The 17,804-nt window shown below is 50.4% G+C and overlaps 1 protein-coding gene across 1 annotated transcript; it reads right to left on the bottom strand.

Moving 5' to 3' along the window:
• Positions 1-263: 263 nt before the first annotated feature.
• Positions 264-4,225, bottom strand: Kcns1 (potassium voltage-gated channel modifier subfamily S member 1). The gene is made up of 2 exons (XM_038329252.1): positions 3,197-4,225; positions 264-731 (listed from the first exon to the last, which is right to left on the bottom strand). The coding sequence occupies exons 1-2, from the start codon at positions 4,223-4,225 to the stop codon at positions 264-266; spliced, it is 1,497 nt and encodes a 498-aa protein (XP_038185180.1).
• Between the last annotated feature and the right edge of the window lie 13,579 nt (positions 4,226-17,804).

Below are 17,804 nucleotides of genomic sequence, written 5' to 3'. Positions count from 1 at the left end.
GTTCCAGGACAGGCTCTAAAAAAGCTGCAGAGAAACCCTGTCTCGAAAAACCAAAAAAAGAAAAAAGAAAAAAAAAAGGTTGATATGTGGGCTCGTGGAATATACGGTAGTACTATCCTGCTTCTGGGCTTTTCTAGAAAGATCTGTAGCCCCTAGCTCCCTTACTCAGATAGATGACTCCCATGCAGAACTTAAGCAGGGGACGACTCTGCTCTATGTTGGCTGATGCTGAGGCTGTGGGGAGGGAATGTGGAGCCCTGGTTTTAATAACTCCGAGGTTTTGCAGGCTCACTGGGGGCCTGGGTCTCCAGGTCTGTAGACCGCCCCTCCTGAGAAGTCTCTTGGGATGTTTCCAGAGACACCTCTGACACCCCGTCGACGCTGCTCAGCAAGTCCTCAAAGGCCCGCTGCCCGCTGCTCCGCACTGCTGCCTCTAGTGCCTTCTGGCGCCGGTAGAAGTGGGAAAACTTGTTGAAGATGATGGTAATGGGGAGCGCTACCACCAAGATGCCCCCCAGGATGCAGCCTGAAGCCGCCAGCTTGCCAGCTACAGTCTCCGGCACCACATCCCCATAGCCCACGGTGGTCATACTCACGGTGCCCCACCACCAGCAGGCGGGGATTGTGTCAAAGCCTTCGTTTTCTTCTTCAGCAGTGTAGGCCACACCAGAGAACACTGACACACCCACAGCCAGGTACAGCAGTAAGATGCCCACCTCACGGTAGCTGTGCTGAAAGACAATGAATGAACCCAAGTCAGAACCAAGAGAACCATAGTTTATATTTCATAATGCAAAGAATTGGTTTCATGTACATTCGGATTGCTCTAAAGCGTTTCTGACAAGAACAAAAATATTGTCTGCCCTGCAAGAAAACCGAGAGGGCTTGGGTTTCCCAGGCCATCTAAGAATACACTTGTTTATGGGTGCCTGGTTTTCAAACAAAGCAGCTCTGCTTGCCCTGCCCACCAGGGACAGTTGGAAATACTTGGAGACCTTTTTGTTTGTCATAGCGGGGACAGGCTGGTATGCATCCATACAGGCCACGGGTAAGGCTTACTATCTCACAGAATGGAAGAGTGAAGAATTGCTTGTCCTGAAATGTCACCCATGCTGAGAACCCCCTAACTTCAGTAGGGTCTCTCAAACTGTAACATAGAGAAGAATTATGTGGGAGATTTGTTTAAAAGACAGAACTCGATTAAGTAGGTCTGGGGTAGAGCCAGAGATTCTGCCTTCCTGGCAAGCTTCTGGGTGTCGAGGAAGCTGCGGATGGTCTGGGACCTTACTTTAGCTCACTTTAGTAGTAAGCCCCTCCCCTGCACCATGCTGTGATGCCTGTGTCTTGACTCACAGCTCTGATTATTCATCTTCTCCCTCCTTGTCCACAAAGCTAGGAGCCTCTGATTCTCTGCAAACTAGGAAGGTTTGGGGAGCATATGGCTCCTCCCTGGGGGTGATTTTGAATTAAAGGGGTCTGGCTAGCATCCTTCCCTGTACCTGCTTGGTACCCAAGGGTTCTCCCCAAGTCACATGCAGTGGCTAGTATCCTGGTTGCCCTGAATTAGGACATGCAAGATGCTGTATCATCAAGGTTGGGAGGGACTTTCGAGCCCCTTTCTGGGGATCCTTCACAGGGTTGCCTAGGGCATGGGAAAGCACAAAAGGCTGGAGCTGGGTACAGCTGGCTTGTTCTCTGGGGTCTGCCACTTGTTAAAGAGACTCCCACAGGTCCTGTTGCCTCTTAGAACCTTAGTTTCCACGTCTGTAGTCGCAATGCAAGCCCTCCACAAAGCTTCTCAGTGCCCATGGAACAAAAAAAGAACAAAAAACATGGGTCCAGAGTTCGTGTCCCTCAGTACCTCAACTACCACATCTCTTCCCGCTGTGCCCCCTATGCTGACATTCACTCTGTTCCCTTATCTGACTGTGGATACAAGTTGATCATGTTGCCTCCTTCCCTGAACCAGGCTAATTTCACCCTCTGGGCAGGACCAGTAGCCAATAAACTGCAACCAGGCTAATAAAACAGCCTAGCCACCCCAGGATCTTCATTTACGGGAAGAAAAATAAATTATAGCATCTTCCTGAGGAAGTTGTCCTAAGGACTAATCAATAATGAATGTGAAGTTGGCATGGAACACTCATTCTGTGCACAGTAAGTGTTAGCACTTAGGCTATTCCTAGGCTAGGAGTGACCCAAGACTACCTGACTACCTGAGCCTTCCAATGATGCTAGAAGAAAGGGACCAGGAGAGAAGCCAGTTAGCATCCTGCTTTGCATATTTCCATGTGTTATGTTTTATTTGATATTTGACAGGCACATCAAGAGCCCTTCCCTCTCTTCCCTCCTCCCTCCCTATCTCTTTCTTTCTTTCTCTCTCTCTCTCTTTCTTTCTTTCTTTCTTTCTGTCTGTCTGTCTGTCTGTCTGTCTGTCTGTCTGTCTGTCTGCCTTTTTTCCTTCTTTTTGGTGGAAAATAGTGGTTCACTTTAATCTTTAAAAGATCTATTTAAAATCTTGTGTATGTTTATGTGCATATGCATGTGTGTCTGGGTGCCCACAGAAGCGCTGGAGTCCACTGGAACTGCAGTCAGAAGTGACTGTCTGATGTGGGTGCTGAAAACCAAACTTGGGTCCTCTTCAAGGGCAGTACCCACTCTTAATCACTTAGTGATCTCTCAGTCCCGTAGTTCACTCCATTTTATTTTCTATACTTAATTTTATATATTTATTTTTCTTTATTCTTCTGGGGAAATACAGGTAGCACCAAGCCCTTTTAATTTTTTTTTTTTTTGGAGACTTATCTTTATTTACATGTAGGGGTGTTTTGCTTGATGTGTATTTGTGTATCACATGTGTGCAGTGCCCGTGGAAGCCAGAAAAGGGCATGAGATGCCCTGGAACTGAAGTTACAGACTGTTGTGAGCTGTGAACCAAACCGGGATCCTTTGGAAGAGCGGTTAGTGCTCTTAACTGAGTTATCATTCCAGTTCCCGTAAGCCCTTCTTTACAGAGTTACGGGGTTAGATCAGGGTGAACATGAATGTATATCTGGCCTCTAGCCTTATGCCTGGCTCAATAGGGAGCATCTTAGTCCATGGGCACCTGTATGTGGTAAGGCTACACACGCAGCAGTTAATCCACTCTGCTCTATGTCTTCTTCCCTCTGTCCCAACCCTGTCTCAGCCATCCTACCTTGAGCGTGGCCCCCAGCGAGCGCAGCCCAGTGGAGTGGCGTGCCAGCTTGAGCACACGGAAGATGCGCATGAGGCGGAACACTTGTACCACCTTGCTCAGGTCTCCGAGCCCCTCTCCGCTGCTGGCTCCCCGCTGGTCACCAAGCGCCACCCCAGCCAGCAGTGTGAGATAGAAGGGCAGCACCGACACAATGTCGATGAGATTGAGCGGGTGGCAGAAGAAGTTGCGCGTGCTAGGAGCCAGCAGCAGGCGCGATGAGACCTCGAAGCTGAACCAGGCGATGCAGAAGTACTCGAGGCGGCGCAACACTGGGTCGTCTCGCACATCCTCCACGCTGCGCCCCGCAGCCACTGCAGCCACTGCAGCCGCTGCCTCCCGGGCTTGGTACTCCGGCAAGCTGTGGATGCACATGGCAGCGATGGAGGCGAGCACCACGCCGATGGACACACAGCTGAAGAGTTTGCTGGGCAGCGAGTAGCCGGGGTTCTCCATGGTGAGCCAGAGGCGGCGACGCAGGCGGCCGCAGCGTGCTGCACCGTAGCTGGCCAACTCCCGCTGCACGTCGGAGATCTCGTCGGGGCATGGGTCCACGCTGCTTGGCGCGTCACTGTCCTCGTCCCAGGCTCGAGGCCGTGTCACGCGCCGCTCCAGGTAGCGCGCGCGGCAGCACGTGGCCAGTGCGTTCTCGCCCAGGCCCCAGTAGTCGGCCTCCTGGCCGAAGGCGAAGACGCACAGCTCGTCCAGCACGTGCAGGTGACCGGTGCGGTAGAAGTGCAGGAGGCCGAGGAAGAAGCCCGGGTGCCGATCGAAGTAGAACTCGCGCGCTGCTGCATCGTAATCGTCGCAGAGGCGCCGCGCCTGCTCCTCGGATGCCGCTGCCTGTAGGCGGCCCAGCCTTGTGCCTGGGAAGCGTGCTAGGGCACGCGCACTCAGCAGCCGCCGCACTCCGCCCACATTCACGCGCAGCGCCTCATCTCTTGTCCTCCAGGGGACCCGGGAGCCCAGCCCTGGGGACTCGCTCACCATGACGTAGGTCTGCTGCCCTGTGGGTTAAAATGCTCTGCTCCATCTCCAGACAGGGTGCTGGAGACTGTGAAGTGCTAGGCATGCAGTAGACGCTCAGATAGCGAATGACCCCTGGACTCAAGTCAGGCCTGGGGCTGAATATCGTTCAACCACAGACTTGATGACTTTGACTAAATCGCCCATCCTCCCTATGCCCAACTCATTTCCTCCAAGGCACAACAAATGGGGAGGCGTACCTTAAAGGGCTTTAGAAGCGATGGGATGGTGGCATCGACAAGGTGCTCGTGTAGGACACCTCTCCTTTATTTCTGGACAAGCTTGGGTTTAGGAAGCCAGATGTCTATGGTGGCTCTTCGGAACCTCGGTATACTCCTCCATGGATGGGGCCAGCTGAGGCTTACTACCTAGGATTATTAAGAAAGCCCATCGAGAGACTCTTGATTCTCTGACTGTATTCCCTGAACTAAAAGAATCTTCATCACAGGGATAGGTCAAGGATGCAGTCTGTCTGTCTTGATTTTAATACTGAGAACTGGGGTAGGAGCCTGAACTCTGTGTTTTTATCTTGTTTATTTGTTTATTTATGTGGAGACGGGATCTCACCATGCAGCCATGGAGCCCACTCAGGCCAATAGCAAACTTTTGAGCCTTGTGCCCCAGTCTCCTGAGGGTTGGGATTCCAGACTCGTACCAGTGCACCTGGCCAGTCTGTTTGTAAGAAGCCTGGAGCGTGACTCTAATACATGCCAAGTTGAGAGTTACTGGGATAGACTATGTACTGCTATGCCTACGGTAACCTTCAGACCCGACCTTAAACCTTGGTTCTGTGTTACCTTAGCAGTCACACATTTCCTCACAGGAAATTCTTCCCCAGCGGGCATCAGAATAGCCACTTGAAAGTGTGGAGAAAATGATTGTGTGGCCTAACATCTTCTTCGGGCTCACAGAGGAGTTTGTTAAATTATCCACCTGTGTCACTGTCTTCTGGAGTCAGGCAAACCAGAATTTAACTCTACCCTTCATGGACCTGGCCCTTGACTACAATGTTTCTTCTCTTAGTTTCCTGCAGAATGCACAAAGCAGACAAGAGCACACATTCCAGAGTTAGCCAGGGGGTCCAGATGGTTTACAAAAATGTTGGCTTCACCCAGCGGTGGTGGCGCACGCCTTTAATCTCAGCACTCGGGAGGCAGAGGCAGGCGGATCTCTGAGTTCGAGGCCAGCCTGGTCTACAAGAGCTAGTTCCAGGACAGGCTCTAGAGACTACAGGGAAACCCTGTCTCGAAAAAAACCAAAAAAAAAAAAAAAAAAAAAATGTTGGCTTCACTTGGTACTCCAGAAATGCTAGATTCTTCCACTGTCTACTGACCCCTGATCCTCCTGGATCTGAGGACTGCTGCTGGCTCATCCCTGCTCCATGAAACTGTGTAATCTTATCTGTACCGGGAAAGTCAGTAATGCCTTCTTCCGGGGGATGAGATGGCAGGTACGCCAAGGCCTGGAGCCAAGATGCCCTTCACTAACGCTGGACTTGGCATTAGGGGGTTAGCATTCCTATCCTTAACTTGGCTGTTCTGCTCTGATCATGGCACTGTGGATGAACTCTTTTGAGAGAACACACGCAAAGTCCCTGGTATATGATGAGTGTTCAGTAAACTTCAAAATCATCTCCCTTCTTTTCATCAGATCTGGGTTGGGATTTTGAACTTGCCACTTCCTAGCTGTTGACCTGAGTGGATCCATTGCCCTCTCTGAGCTTTTGGTTTGTTTCCTCCTCCGTAGTCCGGACTACACTGGAGAACCTCTGAGGACTAAAGACAAGCCCGATGCTTAGGGTCGTGCAGCCCCCGCCCGATAACTGGTGCATCACCGGCATCCTCCACCGGCTTTGGCGTCAAAACATACGGGATTTTATTCCACTTCTGTCACACATTAGAAGGATGATAGAAGGGGATTTATCTGGCACTTACTCCCCTGCTGTATGAATTCGGATAATTAATTCAACAAACATTTCTCGTTAAGACTTTCAGTCAGTCAGAGAGACTGAGTGACTTGTGCAAGATCACGCAGACTGTGGGCCTCTCGTGACTGGTTTAGCACTCTTGATACTTTTTGTGAGCAACCCTGCGTGCTGGCCACTTCCCCGAGCTCCTCACACAAAACGCACTCGGCTTTATCCTGACACCACCCGGGTTTTCTAAATCCCATTTTACAGAATGTGCAAGCAAGACCATCCCGGTACCGCCGTCCCTCCTTGCAGGTCTCCTAGAAGGGACTATAGCACCCGGAATCCTCAGGCCATCCCCGCCTCCCAGTTACCCAGCCACGCCCCTCCTCAAGGGAGGCTCCTTACCTGTCCTGGCCTCAGGGAGTCCAACGCGCCGGTCCCCAAAGGAGCCGTTGGGGCTGTTTTGTGCCCCGGAGGCCCCGCTGCGCCTCTCTACTGCGGAGGCCCCGCGGCCCCCTCCTTTCCTGTGTTCCCGTCCCCCGCGGCTGAGGCCGCATCGATCGCTGCCGGGGGAGGGAGGGAGGCCGCGGGCGGCCGGAGGCGGTGGTTTCTATTCTTGCCTGGGATGGATGGGGGCCTAACAGTTGGGAGCATCCTTCAAAGTCAGAGCCCGGAGGGATTGGGACGGTTAGGGAATGGGGACGCCCTTGGAGAAAGGTTTTAAACGCTGGCCCAGAAATGGCAGAGATCACGATTTGCTTAATTTAGTGATTAGTAAGTGCCAGGCATCGTTTCAAGTGACTTAGCCCAGACATTTTTGACACAAACGTGGCAGAGACAAGCTCTTAAGCTTCTGAATTTATAGGTGACCCCAGGTACTTGCTCAGACTGTGGAGGTCTGAGTTGGGAGGTTGGGGAGGGTGCTTCATCTCCTTGGAGCCCCAGCTGTGCCTGCGTAGGCTCTAGTGTATTCTCTCCAAGTGAGTTGTGAAACCAGTCCTGGTCCTTCAGTCCAGGAGGCTGAGAACTCCCACTCACTGAGAGAATCCTGATTACTTCCTTCCTGGAGGGCTGGGGATGGGGAGGGAGGGGAGGTTTCAGCAGTGCTGAACACTTAGTAACCTCCATCCTCCAGCATTTCTTGGGTGGCCGCTGAGTGTGTTCCTTCACTCATAACAACAGTCATCAGTATTGACTGAGCACCTCCCTTGGGCCAGCGCAAGCCCCATCCCATCAGTCAGTGTGCGAATGCTGGCTGGGTGAGGTGTTATTCCTCACCTGGAGGTGTAAGACTTGAGAAGCACCTGACTCTAGGTCACTGCCGCTGAAGTTTACACCAAGTGAACAACAGATACCGAGTGAGCCACCTCTGCCCTTTACAGGTTCTGGACTGGAAATGAGGTTCAGTTGGTAGAGTGCTTGCCTGTTGAGCATGAAGCCCTTGGGGTTGATGCCCAGGACTGTCCAAACCAGGCCCTGTTGCTTATAGCTGTAATCCAAGCAGTCAGGACATCAAGGTGGGAGTATTGGAAGTTCAAGGTCATCCTTGCTTAGATAGTGAGTTCCAGGACGGTTGGGACACCAAAGATACTATTTCTGTTTGTTTGTTTTGTTTTGTTTCTGATAGCAGCATTAAAATAAAAAAAAAAAAAGAGTCCTGGAAAGGCGGCTCAGCAGTTAGGAATAGTGGCTGCTCTTCTGGAGGTCTTGCCTGAGTTCATCTTCTGACACCCACATGGTGACTCACAAACCGTCTGTGACTATAATCCCACGGGAGCCGATGGCCTCCTCTGGTGTGTAGACAGACATGCAGACAAAATACCACATACAGAAGCAAACATCTTTTTAAAAACATGATTTTTAAAAAAAAATATATTTTGTTTAATCCAATATATCCCCAATACTGTTTTAACATAATATTAATAGAGAAATCAATAATGAGATGCTTTCTATATTTACCTTTGGGCTAATTCTTTAGAATGTAGTATGCTAGTTTTTTTTTAATTGCAGTCTTACAAATTATCATGATTTCTGCAGCCCTACCTTACAAATCTGTCGTCTCGCCATTTCTGTAGATCAGGAGTCAGGATGGCATAGCTAGACTCTGTGCTCATTCATGTGTACTTGTATGTATATGCGTGTTAGTATATGCATGCGTATATGCTGTTAGTGTGTGTGTATATATGTGTGCTAGCATATGTATATGCTGTTAGTGTATGTGTATGCATGTGTGTTAATATATGTGTATGTATATGTACATGAGTGTTAGTATATGTGTGTTATATGCTGTTAGTGTATTGTGTATGTATGTGTGTTAGTATATGTATATGCTATTAGTGTATGTGTATGCATGTGTGTTAGTATATGTATGTGCATATGTATATGAGTGTTAGTATATGTGTGTTAGTATAAGTGTGTGCTTGAGTGTATGTGACTTATTTGCTTCTGGAGTATGGTGATGAAATGCCCCTTCTGTGATTAGATTATGTAAGGTTATAACTGCTGTTGACTTTGATGAAGCAAGTCTCCATGCTGGAAGAGAAAGAAAATAAGGGTGACCTGTGGCCATTGCCAGCTGGGTGTTTGGTTCCTTCGCCCTCAAGGAGCTGAAATGCTGCCAGCAAATGCTTGTAAGATGAGGCTTCTGCAGCTGAAGCTCAGATAAGATTCCCACCCAGGCTGAAGGCGGCTGCAGTCTCAGGAAGCGTAGGATCCGTGCTGCGTCTCTGCTGCGTCTCTTAACTCAAGGACACTATGACATAATGAATGTGTGTTGTTTAATGCACTTCATTGATAGTGGCCTGTTACTCTGTAATAGATAAGGCTTTTGCCACTGGATACCTACGTGACCTTGAACCAAGTGTCTCTCCTTGGCTGTTTCTCTTCCTTACGCACAAAATGAGAACCGTATCTGGCTTTTGGATCTCAGAGCAGGTTAGCACATGCTGTGCCATCCCCACGAATAGCTTTCCCTTCCTCTTGCTTTCTTGGGCTATGTTAGCTGCAGGGACAGGAACAGCCTGTCTTTTGCAAGGGCATGCGGCTGACACAGCTGCCCATGAGCAGCGCTGAAGATAAGGCTCCTCGGGACTCCCTCCTCCGCTCTGTGCTGGAGCGCAGGATGCTAGTGTTTAGGCACAGCCTTGAGGGTCCATTAGCCTTCTGTACACACTGGCTGTTGGGACGCCTTCCCTTTGGACAAGCTTTGGTTAGCAAGGGGAGAGCTGAAGCGGGGGCTACACTTGTTTCTGCAGTTGTCCCGTGACCTTTCCCCACTGGCACGCTCTTGTGAGCCTCTTCTTCTGGTGTACTTCTCTATGGCATCTGTCACCCTCCCCTCCCCCAGGGACACTGCTAAATCAGCACCATCAAATGGATCTGTGTGCCAAGATTCCTACTGGGGGAGCCCAACCATGACAGTTCTCTAGGTTGTAGGTGTAGCAGCTGCCTTCCAGGAAGTGTGAAGGGTTCATGGGGGGAGAAGCAAAAGGCCTCATCAGTGGGAAAACAATGACTTAGGAAGGCCTTCCCAGTAGACAAATTTCACATGGGCATCTCGAGCTGGAAGGAAGCCAAGAGGGAGTAAAAAAAATCTTTTAAAGTTAATTTAACTTTTTAAATCAGTGTGGAATGTTATTAAAGTACACAGATATACAGTTGTGACCGAACTAACCTTTCAAGTTCCTGCCTCTGTGTTGCCATGGGCAGCATGTAGAATGTCATAAGCATACCAGGAGCTGAGTGGTATGGACAACATTCCTAAATGGGGACACTATTGTTGGATACGAGGGAGGGGGGAATGGATGATTGGCGTGTCACACTTTCTCACTCCTGCTTGGACAGCTTCTAGGATGAATTAGGCCTCTCATGGCCTCCTGTCGGCTGGCGGGTCTTTGCAGCTTGGTGTATATCATACAGATTCCTAGCTAGGCCTTTATCCCATCCACTAGAGTGTGAGGCAGGGCTTGCAGCCTATAGTGAGTGCTCAGCAAACACTATTGAATGAGTAAGGACAGAAAGCAAGATTGGCGCTCGTTCATAAAGGAACCAGGTTCCCAGCACGCCAGGAGACTTTCCCCGAGGACAGTGGAGAGAGGCAGTGGGTTTGCAGCAGGACTTTAGCTGCTGAGGATGGGGGAGATGCTGCAGAGACAAGGCTAGTCTCCAAGAAGCAGATGGTGAGTGGGCCAGGAATCGGGCTAGAGGGAATGAATGGCTATTCCCCCTAAAATTAGAGAAGCCACAGCCTGTGATCTGGCACCTCCTGTCCCTCCAGGGATCTAGCTCAGAATCTGGAACCTCTAGAGAGCCACGGGACCACTGACCTCCAAAAGTTGGTTGGATTATATGGGAGCTTCCTTCCCGAGCCTCGGAATTTTCATCCTCTTCTCCCTGAAGAATGAAACCCAGGGGCAATCAGGTGTGAACCAACAGGCCTCTGACGTCTAGGATTGAGCCTGTTCACACAACCTTCTTAGGACTGCGTGAACCTCATTTTTTTCATCTGTGGACACTGTTGTTAAAGCGTCCACCTACTGTAAATACTTAATGAATTGGCACCCAACCATTCGGTTTGAATCCTAGCTCTGGTATGTATGGCTCCTTGGGCTTTGTCCAAAGCCACCTCTTTATCCTTCAGTTCTCTTCCTATGTGAAACGGAGAAACGAAAGCTACCCAGCAAGCCTGTGAGGGTGCAGTGGGACTGATTGATTGTCCATGTGAATGAAAGGATGTGGGGCACAGGGTGGGTACCCTGTAATGTTTTGCTCTTGTCTGGGTTTATCATTATCCAAAGGAGATGGTGGAGTTTAATTCTGACTGTATCACCTCCTATCACCTCCCAGCTAAGAGCTGGTACAAGTCGTTTCAAAGTTGCTGCTCCTCTGATGTTGCACTGGAGTATACAGTATCGGCTTTCTCGGTATGATGGGGGAATGGTGTGATAATCGTCTTAAAGTGGGAAGCATAGGGTGGGCACTCACTCTGGCCTAATTAATTAGCAGTCAGTTTCTTGCAGGCTCTTGCTGTGTCACCAACAGCCCCTGTACTCCCTCAACTTCCTACCACAAATGCTAAGCCCTGGCGACGAGCGTGAGGCTTGGCTAAAAGGCAGCTCAGCTTTAGGCCAGTGGCTTCTGGATGAGCTCTTCTTGTAGCAGAGGCTGGATGCTTCCAGAAGGATGGTGGCTTGTGGCTGTTAGTTCTACCCAGGCAGGGTCCCAGCTAGGCTCTAAATCACCAGCATATTGTCTTAGCTCCTCTTTCTGGTGCTGTGACGAAACACTCTGAGGAAAGCAGCAGAAGGGACAAAGGGTTTATTTCAGCTCACAGTTCAAGATACGGTCCTTCGTGGCAGGAGAGTCAAGGCGGCAGACGCGTGAAGCCGCGAGTCACATGACAAAGCAGCCGGTCACGTGACGTTTGCCTCCAGAAGCAGTGATGAGTGCACGCACGCCCTACTCAGCTCACTCGCTCATGTTGTCCAGCTCAGGATCAAATACTTAGGGAACGGACCCACCCACAATCAAGATGGGGCTTCCTACACCAATTAGCAGATCAAGATAGCCCTCTCCAGGAATGTCCAAAGCCTGTCTCCCCTGTGATTCTAGATTCTGCCAAGTTGGCAGTTTTTAAAATAACCATTACAGATGGGACATACACTATCCCCTTGGGAATCTGTGACAGAGAAGGGACATAGGGGACAGAGACTGTGATCTTCTGTATTATCTGCCTGAATGTGATGGGTAAGGAAGCTGGGGCCCAGAAGGAGGCCGAGAAATATCCAAGATGGCACAGATTCTGTGACTCGGGGGGAGCTTTCTTTTCCCTAGGCGTCACCTTGGTCCCTGTTGTTAGCAACTGTTACTATGAGTTAACAGTTCAGGCATCGGGATCTAGTGAGAAGGGCTGTGGCAGTCAAAAAGTGAGACTTGGTCCATCTTCTGGGACTGCAGACGGAAGTGGTGAAGGCTTCACCTGGGCTACACAGCGGGGGTCATAAGAACAGGGAGCGGAGAGCTAGAACCCCAAGTCCACCTTATCTATATTAGCCCGAGTGTAGCAGACAAAAGGAGGCTTAGCAGAGAAAGGGGCGGGGGTGCCTTCTTTCCCCTCCCAGATGACTGCTGGGGAGGAAGGACAGTCAGGAATTCAGGTATCTGCGTCCAAGGAATGGATGAAGCCTTGCTGACTCCTCTCAAGAAACCCTTATTAGGCCCTGACTATAGGCTGGGCTCTGGGGAAACCGGGGCAAGTAGACACCGCCCAGCAGAGGAGACAGACTTACTCTACGCAGGGCATCCAATCACTAGAGCACCACTGGGCTGAAACATTGACTTCCCGAGCGAGGAGGCTCTCTTTTCGCTCCCGACTCTGCCCTGGGAAGCTGACTCAGGCAGAGCTCTGCATCTCCAACCTCTCTTTAACCCTTATTAATCTCCATTTATTAGAACAGAGGCAGGCTCTCCCTTGGCGGGTGACCATATCGAGCTAGAATTTAATGGTATTATTTAAATCAAGCATGAATTAATTTAAGGGAACTGCTGTTTTCATTACAGTGGCTTCACAATTCCATTATTTCTGACCAGTGATCTTGCAGATCTCATTTACTATAGTGATTCTCTCCCCACCCCCCCACGCCATCCTTTGGAAATGAATTGTTACACTCAAAAGTGAGCCATTTAAATGAAGATATTAAGTAATTGAAATAGTTGTACAGGGGTTATTTTACACAACTTGACACATTGCAGTGTGGTTCTGCAGGGATGGTGAAGATTGTAACGGCATGTACGGATGGACTGATGTTTGGGAAATTCTGCTAGACATCCATTTTGAGGGGAGGATTGTCTAGAGGTGGGTTCAGGGCACCATAGAGAAGGGGCTGCCTGAATTGGTATTGTAAGTGGAGGAAACAGAACCTGCAGGGAGATGTAAAAATGGCTATGAGGTGGGGTAGGAAGCTCAGTGTGACAGAGGACAGGGAGCTGCAGTGATGAGGTGTGTCTTTAGGGTATGCGATGGATCAGGACACACAGGAAGAGAAACCAGGAGGCACGCATTGTAGCGGACGTCACCACAGGCCAGGGTCTGTCAGAAGGTTACAATTGCTCTGGAGAGATGATGTGGGGGGGAGGATCCCTGGCCCCTATCGTGATCTCTTCCTGGTGGGAACCACACCTAAGGTGCAGAGCCACCCACATACAGTCTCAAGCCGGAATTAGCCTAAAGAAAGGGAAAGAAAGGGTTAACCCTCTTCTGTAACACAACTCTGAGTTTGATTCCTGCATCTAGATACTATCACTCATGATTGCTAAGACAGTACTCCCCAGCCTCCCTCAGAAGGGCAAACTGATGTCCAAGGCAGCTCAGGGATGTATGTGGTCTCGGTGGCATAGCACGTTCAGAACTGAGGAAGACGGTTTCCCTGCCACGCTAATGGGAGCCCTACTTCTCCAGCTGTGGCCATGTCAGGGGCCTTGCTTCTGAGGGAGGTGTCCTGCAGAGATTGCTAACCTGGAAGGACATCCCCGAGCTAGGCTGGAGAGGAAGGCCCTGTCATGGCCCCCAGGAATGGTACCTTTGCTGGGGTCTCGGCAGTCCCGGCCGCAGGCACCGAGGCAACACCGCTTCTTGCCTGAGCAGTTCGAGTCTTGGTTACACATGTGCTTTATAGGACTGAGACAGTGGAGTTGATCCAGGGGGCACTTGCCCAGCTTCACTGCAACACAGGGGCTTGAGTGAGTCTTGCTCGTGCCCACCGGCTCTGGAGCTTGAGGCTTGGGTGGTTGGCAGAGTGGAGAAGGCACTTACCTGCAACCCTAGGGACACACTGGCGGAAGCAGGCTCTGGAGCAGCACTTCATAGATGAGGGGCACTGGCGGTCATTCATGCACTGATCCGGAGTCACCTGGAGGCAAGGCCCGTCGTCTGGTGGGCAGCCCCCCGATTTTTCTGCATAAGAACCCTCACATCATGTAACCAGAGGCAGCTCAGGGCTGTGTAATAATCATTGACTTGGGGATTGCAAGTTCTAATCCCCCCGTCTCTTACTTCTTGCTTGCCACCAGGACAAGTTTTAGAGTTTTCCTACCGCCTAGAGCTAATTTGACATTCAAGTGGCATAGGAAAAGAAATGAGATTTAAAAATTCAGGCTATGGAGATCACTCATTTGGGACTTGACTTTTGTAGTGTGAAGCGGCGGGGCTGCGTCCCGCCGCCCAGTTCCCAGCAACCGGCTAACTTTATCCGAAATAATTACACGGAAACTGTATTCTTTTAAACACTGCCTGGCCCATAGTTTCAGCCTCTTATTGGTTAATTCTCACATCTTCCTTTAACCCATATTTAGTAATCTGGGTAGCACCACGAGGTGTGGCTTACCAGGAGAGATCTTAACCTGCGTCCATCTCGGAGAGGAGCAACATGGAGACTCACTATGGAGACTGCCTGAATCGTCTCCCCCTCTTTCCCAGAATTCTGTTCTGTCTACTCCGCCTACCTAATTTTCTGTTCTCTTAAAGGGCCAAGGCAGTTTTCTTTATTAATTAACCAATGAAAGTAATATAGACAGATAACTCTCCTCCATCAGACTTTGATCCTCAAAACCCATTTTTTTTTAAAAAGTGTGTGTGTGTGTGTGTGTGTGTGTGTTGGGGGTGGGAGTCATGATGTACGCTAATAATCCTAGCCCCTAGGAGATGAAGACAGGTTGATTGCTGAGGTCGGCTGGCTAGCCAGCCTGGCCTACTAGGTGATTCAAGGTTAATGAGAGACTCTGACTCAAAAACAAGGAGGAAGTCATCTGAGAAGTGACACTAGGTTGTCCTCTGTTCATGCACACACATATGTGCACCTGTACACACATAGGCACAAACATACATGCCCATACACACACATACAATCTCTACCTCAGACAATAAGACTGTGCCTGGTCTGGCCCCTTCCCACCTGCACATCACCGGCCTCATTCTCTGTCACTCTGGCTCTCCTGCTCACCGGCTCCTGAGCAGCTTCAAGCCAGTACGCTCTCTGCAAGGCTCTGGCTTTGGCTGGCATCAGCTTCCACCCTGCCCACTCAATCAGTTTGCTGATCTCAGTCGAAACGTCACCTCGTCAGAAGACCCTGCTTCTCTGAGCCCATGGAGCCGGCTCGGCGCTGGAATGTGTGCTTGCAGCTGTCTGTCCCTCTCATGGGCTAGAGTCTGAGCCTGATTGCCTGCTGGCTCTGTTCTTCATGGGCACAGCACCGTGCACAGGGCTGGGGGCTTAATGCCATCGGGAAGAGAGGGATTTGAAGGGAGGCCCAGTGTTGCATGTGTGCCAGCTGCTTGCCAATGAGGCACATCTGCACAGCTGTGCTCACCACTGCTGCAAGTGCACCGCTTCAGATTCTAGTATCGACTCTGACTTTGAACCTTTCCCCCAACAGCTCCAGAATGCTCTGTCCTGGAGCTGATCTAATCAGTCTTCTTGTGATTTCATACATGAGTTGGAAATCACACACAAGTTGGAAGTCCTACTCAGTGACACATTTTCTATGAATTACACACACACACACACACACACACACACACACTATCCATTTGGAGGAAGAAGTCCCAAATGACAGTGACCAGCGTACCCCAGCCCTGGCCTAGGCTAGGACTCTCAGAGTCTGGCTCCCTTTAGGTGCTGCTTTGAGCTGTAGGAATGGGGCTGGTCCTAGGGCTTCTGTTCAATCTAGAGTCACAGCAGCTTCAGCTGATCCAGGCCTATGATGTGATCCAGGGGACCCTCTCCTTGCCTCTATCCTGCAACCCACCCTACCCCAGCTCTGCCTACCAGAAGCTCCCTCCCACCTTCTTGCTTAAAGTTCAGACAGCTCCATTGGGCTTGGTGTCAACAGTCTCCTTCCTCTCTTTCTCTGTCCCTGCCTGGGCACTGGCTGTGCACACAATAGGTGGTCCCTTGCTGGTGCACAGTCAGCTTTAGTTGTTAAACTGATGGTTAAGCTGAACTGCTGCCCCCTGCTGGAGAGTGAGCATCTTAGCCTGGGAGGGAGCACACATTCTGAGGAATGTCTTTTTGTGGGTATTTGGTAGGGATGTAGTACGTGTGTCTGTGTGTGTCTGTGTGGTGGTGGTGGGGGGTAAGAGCCTTGGAGACTATCTACAGGCCAGGATTTAGTATCAAACTCACAAGCCCAGTACAGGAATGCTCAGGCCTTAGACAGTGGGCCAAATGGAGCTGTCTGAATTCTAAAGAAAGAAGCAGAAGCTTCTAGGGGGGAGAGGGTGCTGGTGGAGCGTAGGCTGCAGGATATGCAAGAGGCAGGGAGAACTTCTGGAGGAGGGCCCAGGGACTGGGCTCCAAGGACTAGACTGATAGGGAACAGGCAGAAAGTTGGCATTTTAAGTGGGACAATCTGTCAGGGCCACAGTGTAGAGAAAGACATAAAAGACATACAGAAAGATGTGCAGGGGTCTGGGTGGCCACACTTCCCTACCTAATCTCCATACCTTCCCTCCACACCCAGTTTCCTACTTGCTGACACATTCTCTCTCTCTCTCTCTCTCTCTCTCTCTCTCTCTCTCTCTCTCTCTCTCTCGTTCTCTTTCTCGTTCTCTCTCTCACACACACATTGACACATTTTCTGTGAGTCTTTCACACGCACACTCTTAAACACTCAGATACACACACACCACAGCCAATGTGTAGACTCCATATTGTGTGGCAACTATACTTGCACATGGTTAAATCAATGTATTTAACGGCTACACAGATGAAGTCAGATGCATGAGCACACTTAGCCCTTGATACACAGCTCCCTAAATGTAGCTGCAAAACTGCCATCACCCTGACATTCGAATGAGAGCATGGGCTCCTACAAACAGGAGTGGCTGAGCTTCCACCTAGACAAACGGAGTTCCCCTCGGTCCTGTCACCTTCTGTCACTGTCTGAAATTCAGCTGAGAGCCAGGCAGATGTCTCATGGGAAAGGAACCAGGGAAGGACGGATTGACATGAGCTGGGAATGGTAAGTGTGTCGCACCTGACCAGGCCGAGCAGGCCCCAGCTCTGGTGGAACCGGGTCTCTCAGCCCGGGTGTGGTGTCAGGATGCTCTCTTAGGACACCTCGGTCACCTCACAAAACCACCACATATGCTGCACTTATGGGCATACCTGACATTTATCCTTCAGGACCCTATTGCCCCTGAGAGGAAAACATGGACCCCATATTGCGGGGAGTGAGTTGGCCAAGGGAGCCCTGCTGACTCATAAAAATCATAGTTAGACACCATTCTTGATACCATCTTGGTCTTTGGCCTGGGGCAGGTGGTTTATCACTGTACCTTGGTTTCCTTGTCAGTAAAATGGGGACAAAAACAGTACTGACTCACTACGGCACAGCGAAGAGTTCTACAGGATGGTTGCCCGCATCACCGTTGACACAGGTCAGGCCTTGGAACCTTCTACCCTCAATCAGGAATCTCCAAGCACCCTTCTCCCCTAACCAGCTCATGCCCCAGGTGGAGACCTGTGCCTCTCAGGAAGGCTAAAGGGATGGGTGCCGTAGAAGCTTCTCTCTTCATTTCCTTACCCTGCCTGGCTTCCCCAGCCCTGGAGGAGGGGTTCTGTCCCCATTTTTGTA

This window comes from Arvicola amphibius, chromosome 5, assembly GCF_903992535.2.
Source record: "Arvicola amphibius chromosome 5, mArvAmp1.2, whole genome shotgun sequence".
Taxonomy (NCBI): domain Eukaryota; kingdom Metazoa; phylum Chordata; class Mammalia; order Rodentia; family Cricetidae; genus Arvicola; species Arvicola amphibius.
The sequence above is the reverse complement of the archived record's forward strand: the minus strand, read 5'-3'. Positions and strand labels throughout refer to the sequence as shown.

Coding starts and splice junctions, on each gene's coding strand:
- Kcns1 (XM_038329252.1), bottom strand. CDS start 4,225: ATGGTGAGCGAGTCCCCAGGGCTGGGCTCCCGGGTCCCCTGGAGGACA. Junction 732..3,196: donor CGCTGGGGGCCACGCTCAAG/GTAGGATGGCTG, acceptor ATTGTCTTTCAG/CACAGCTACCGTGAGGTGGG.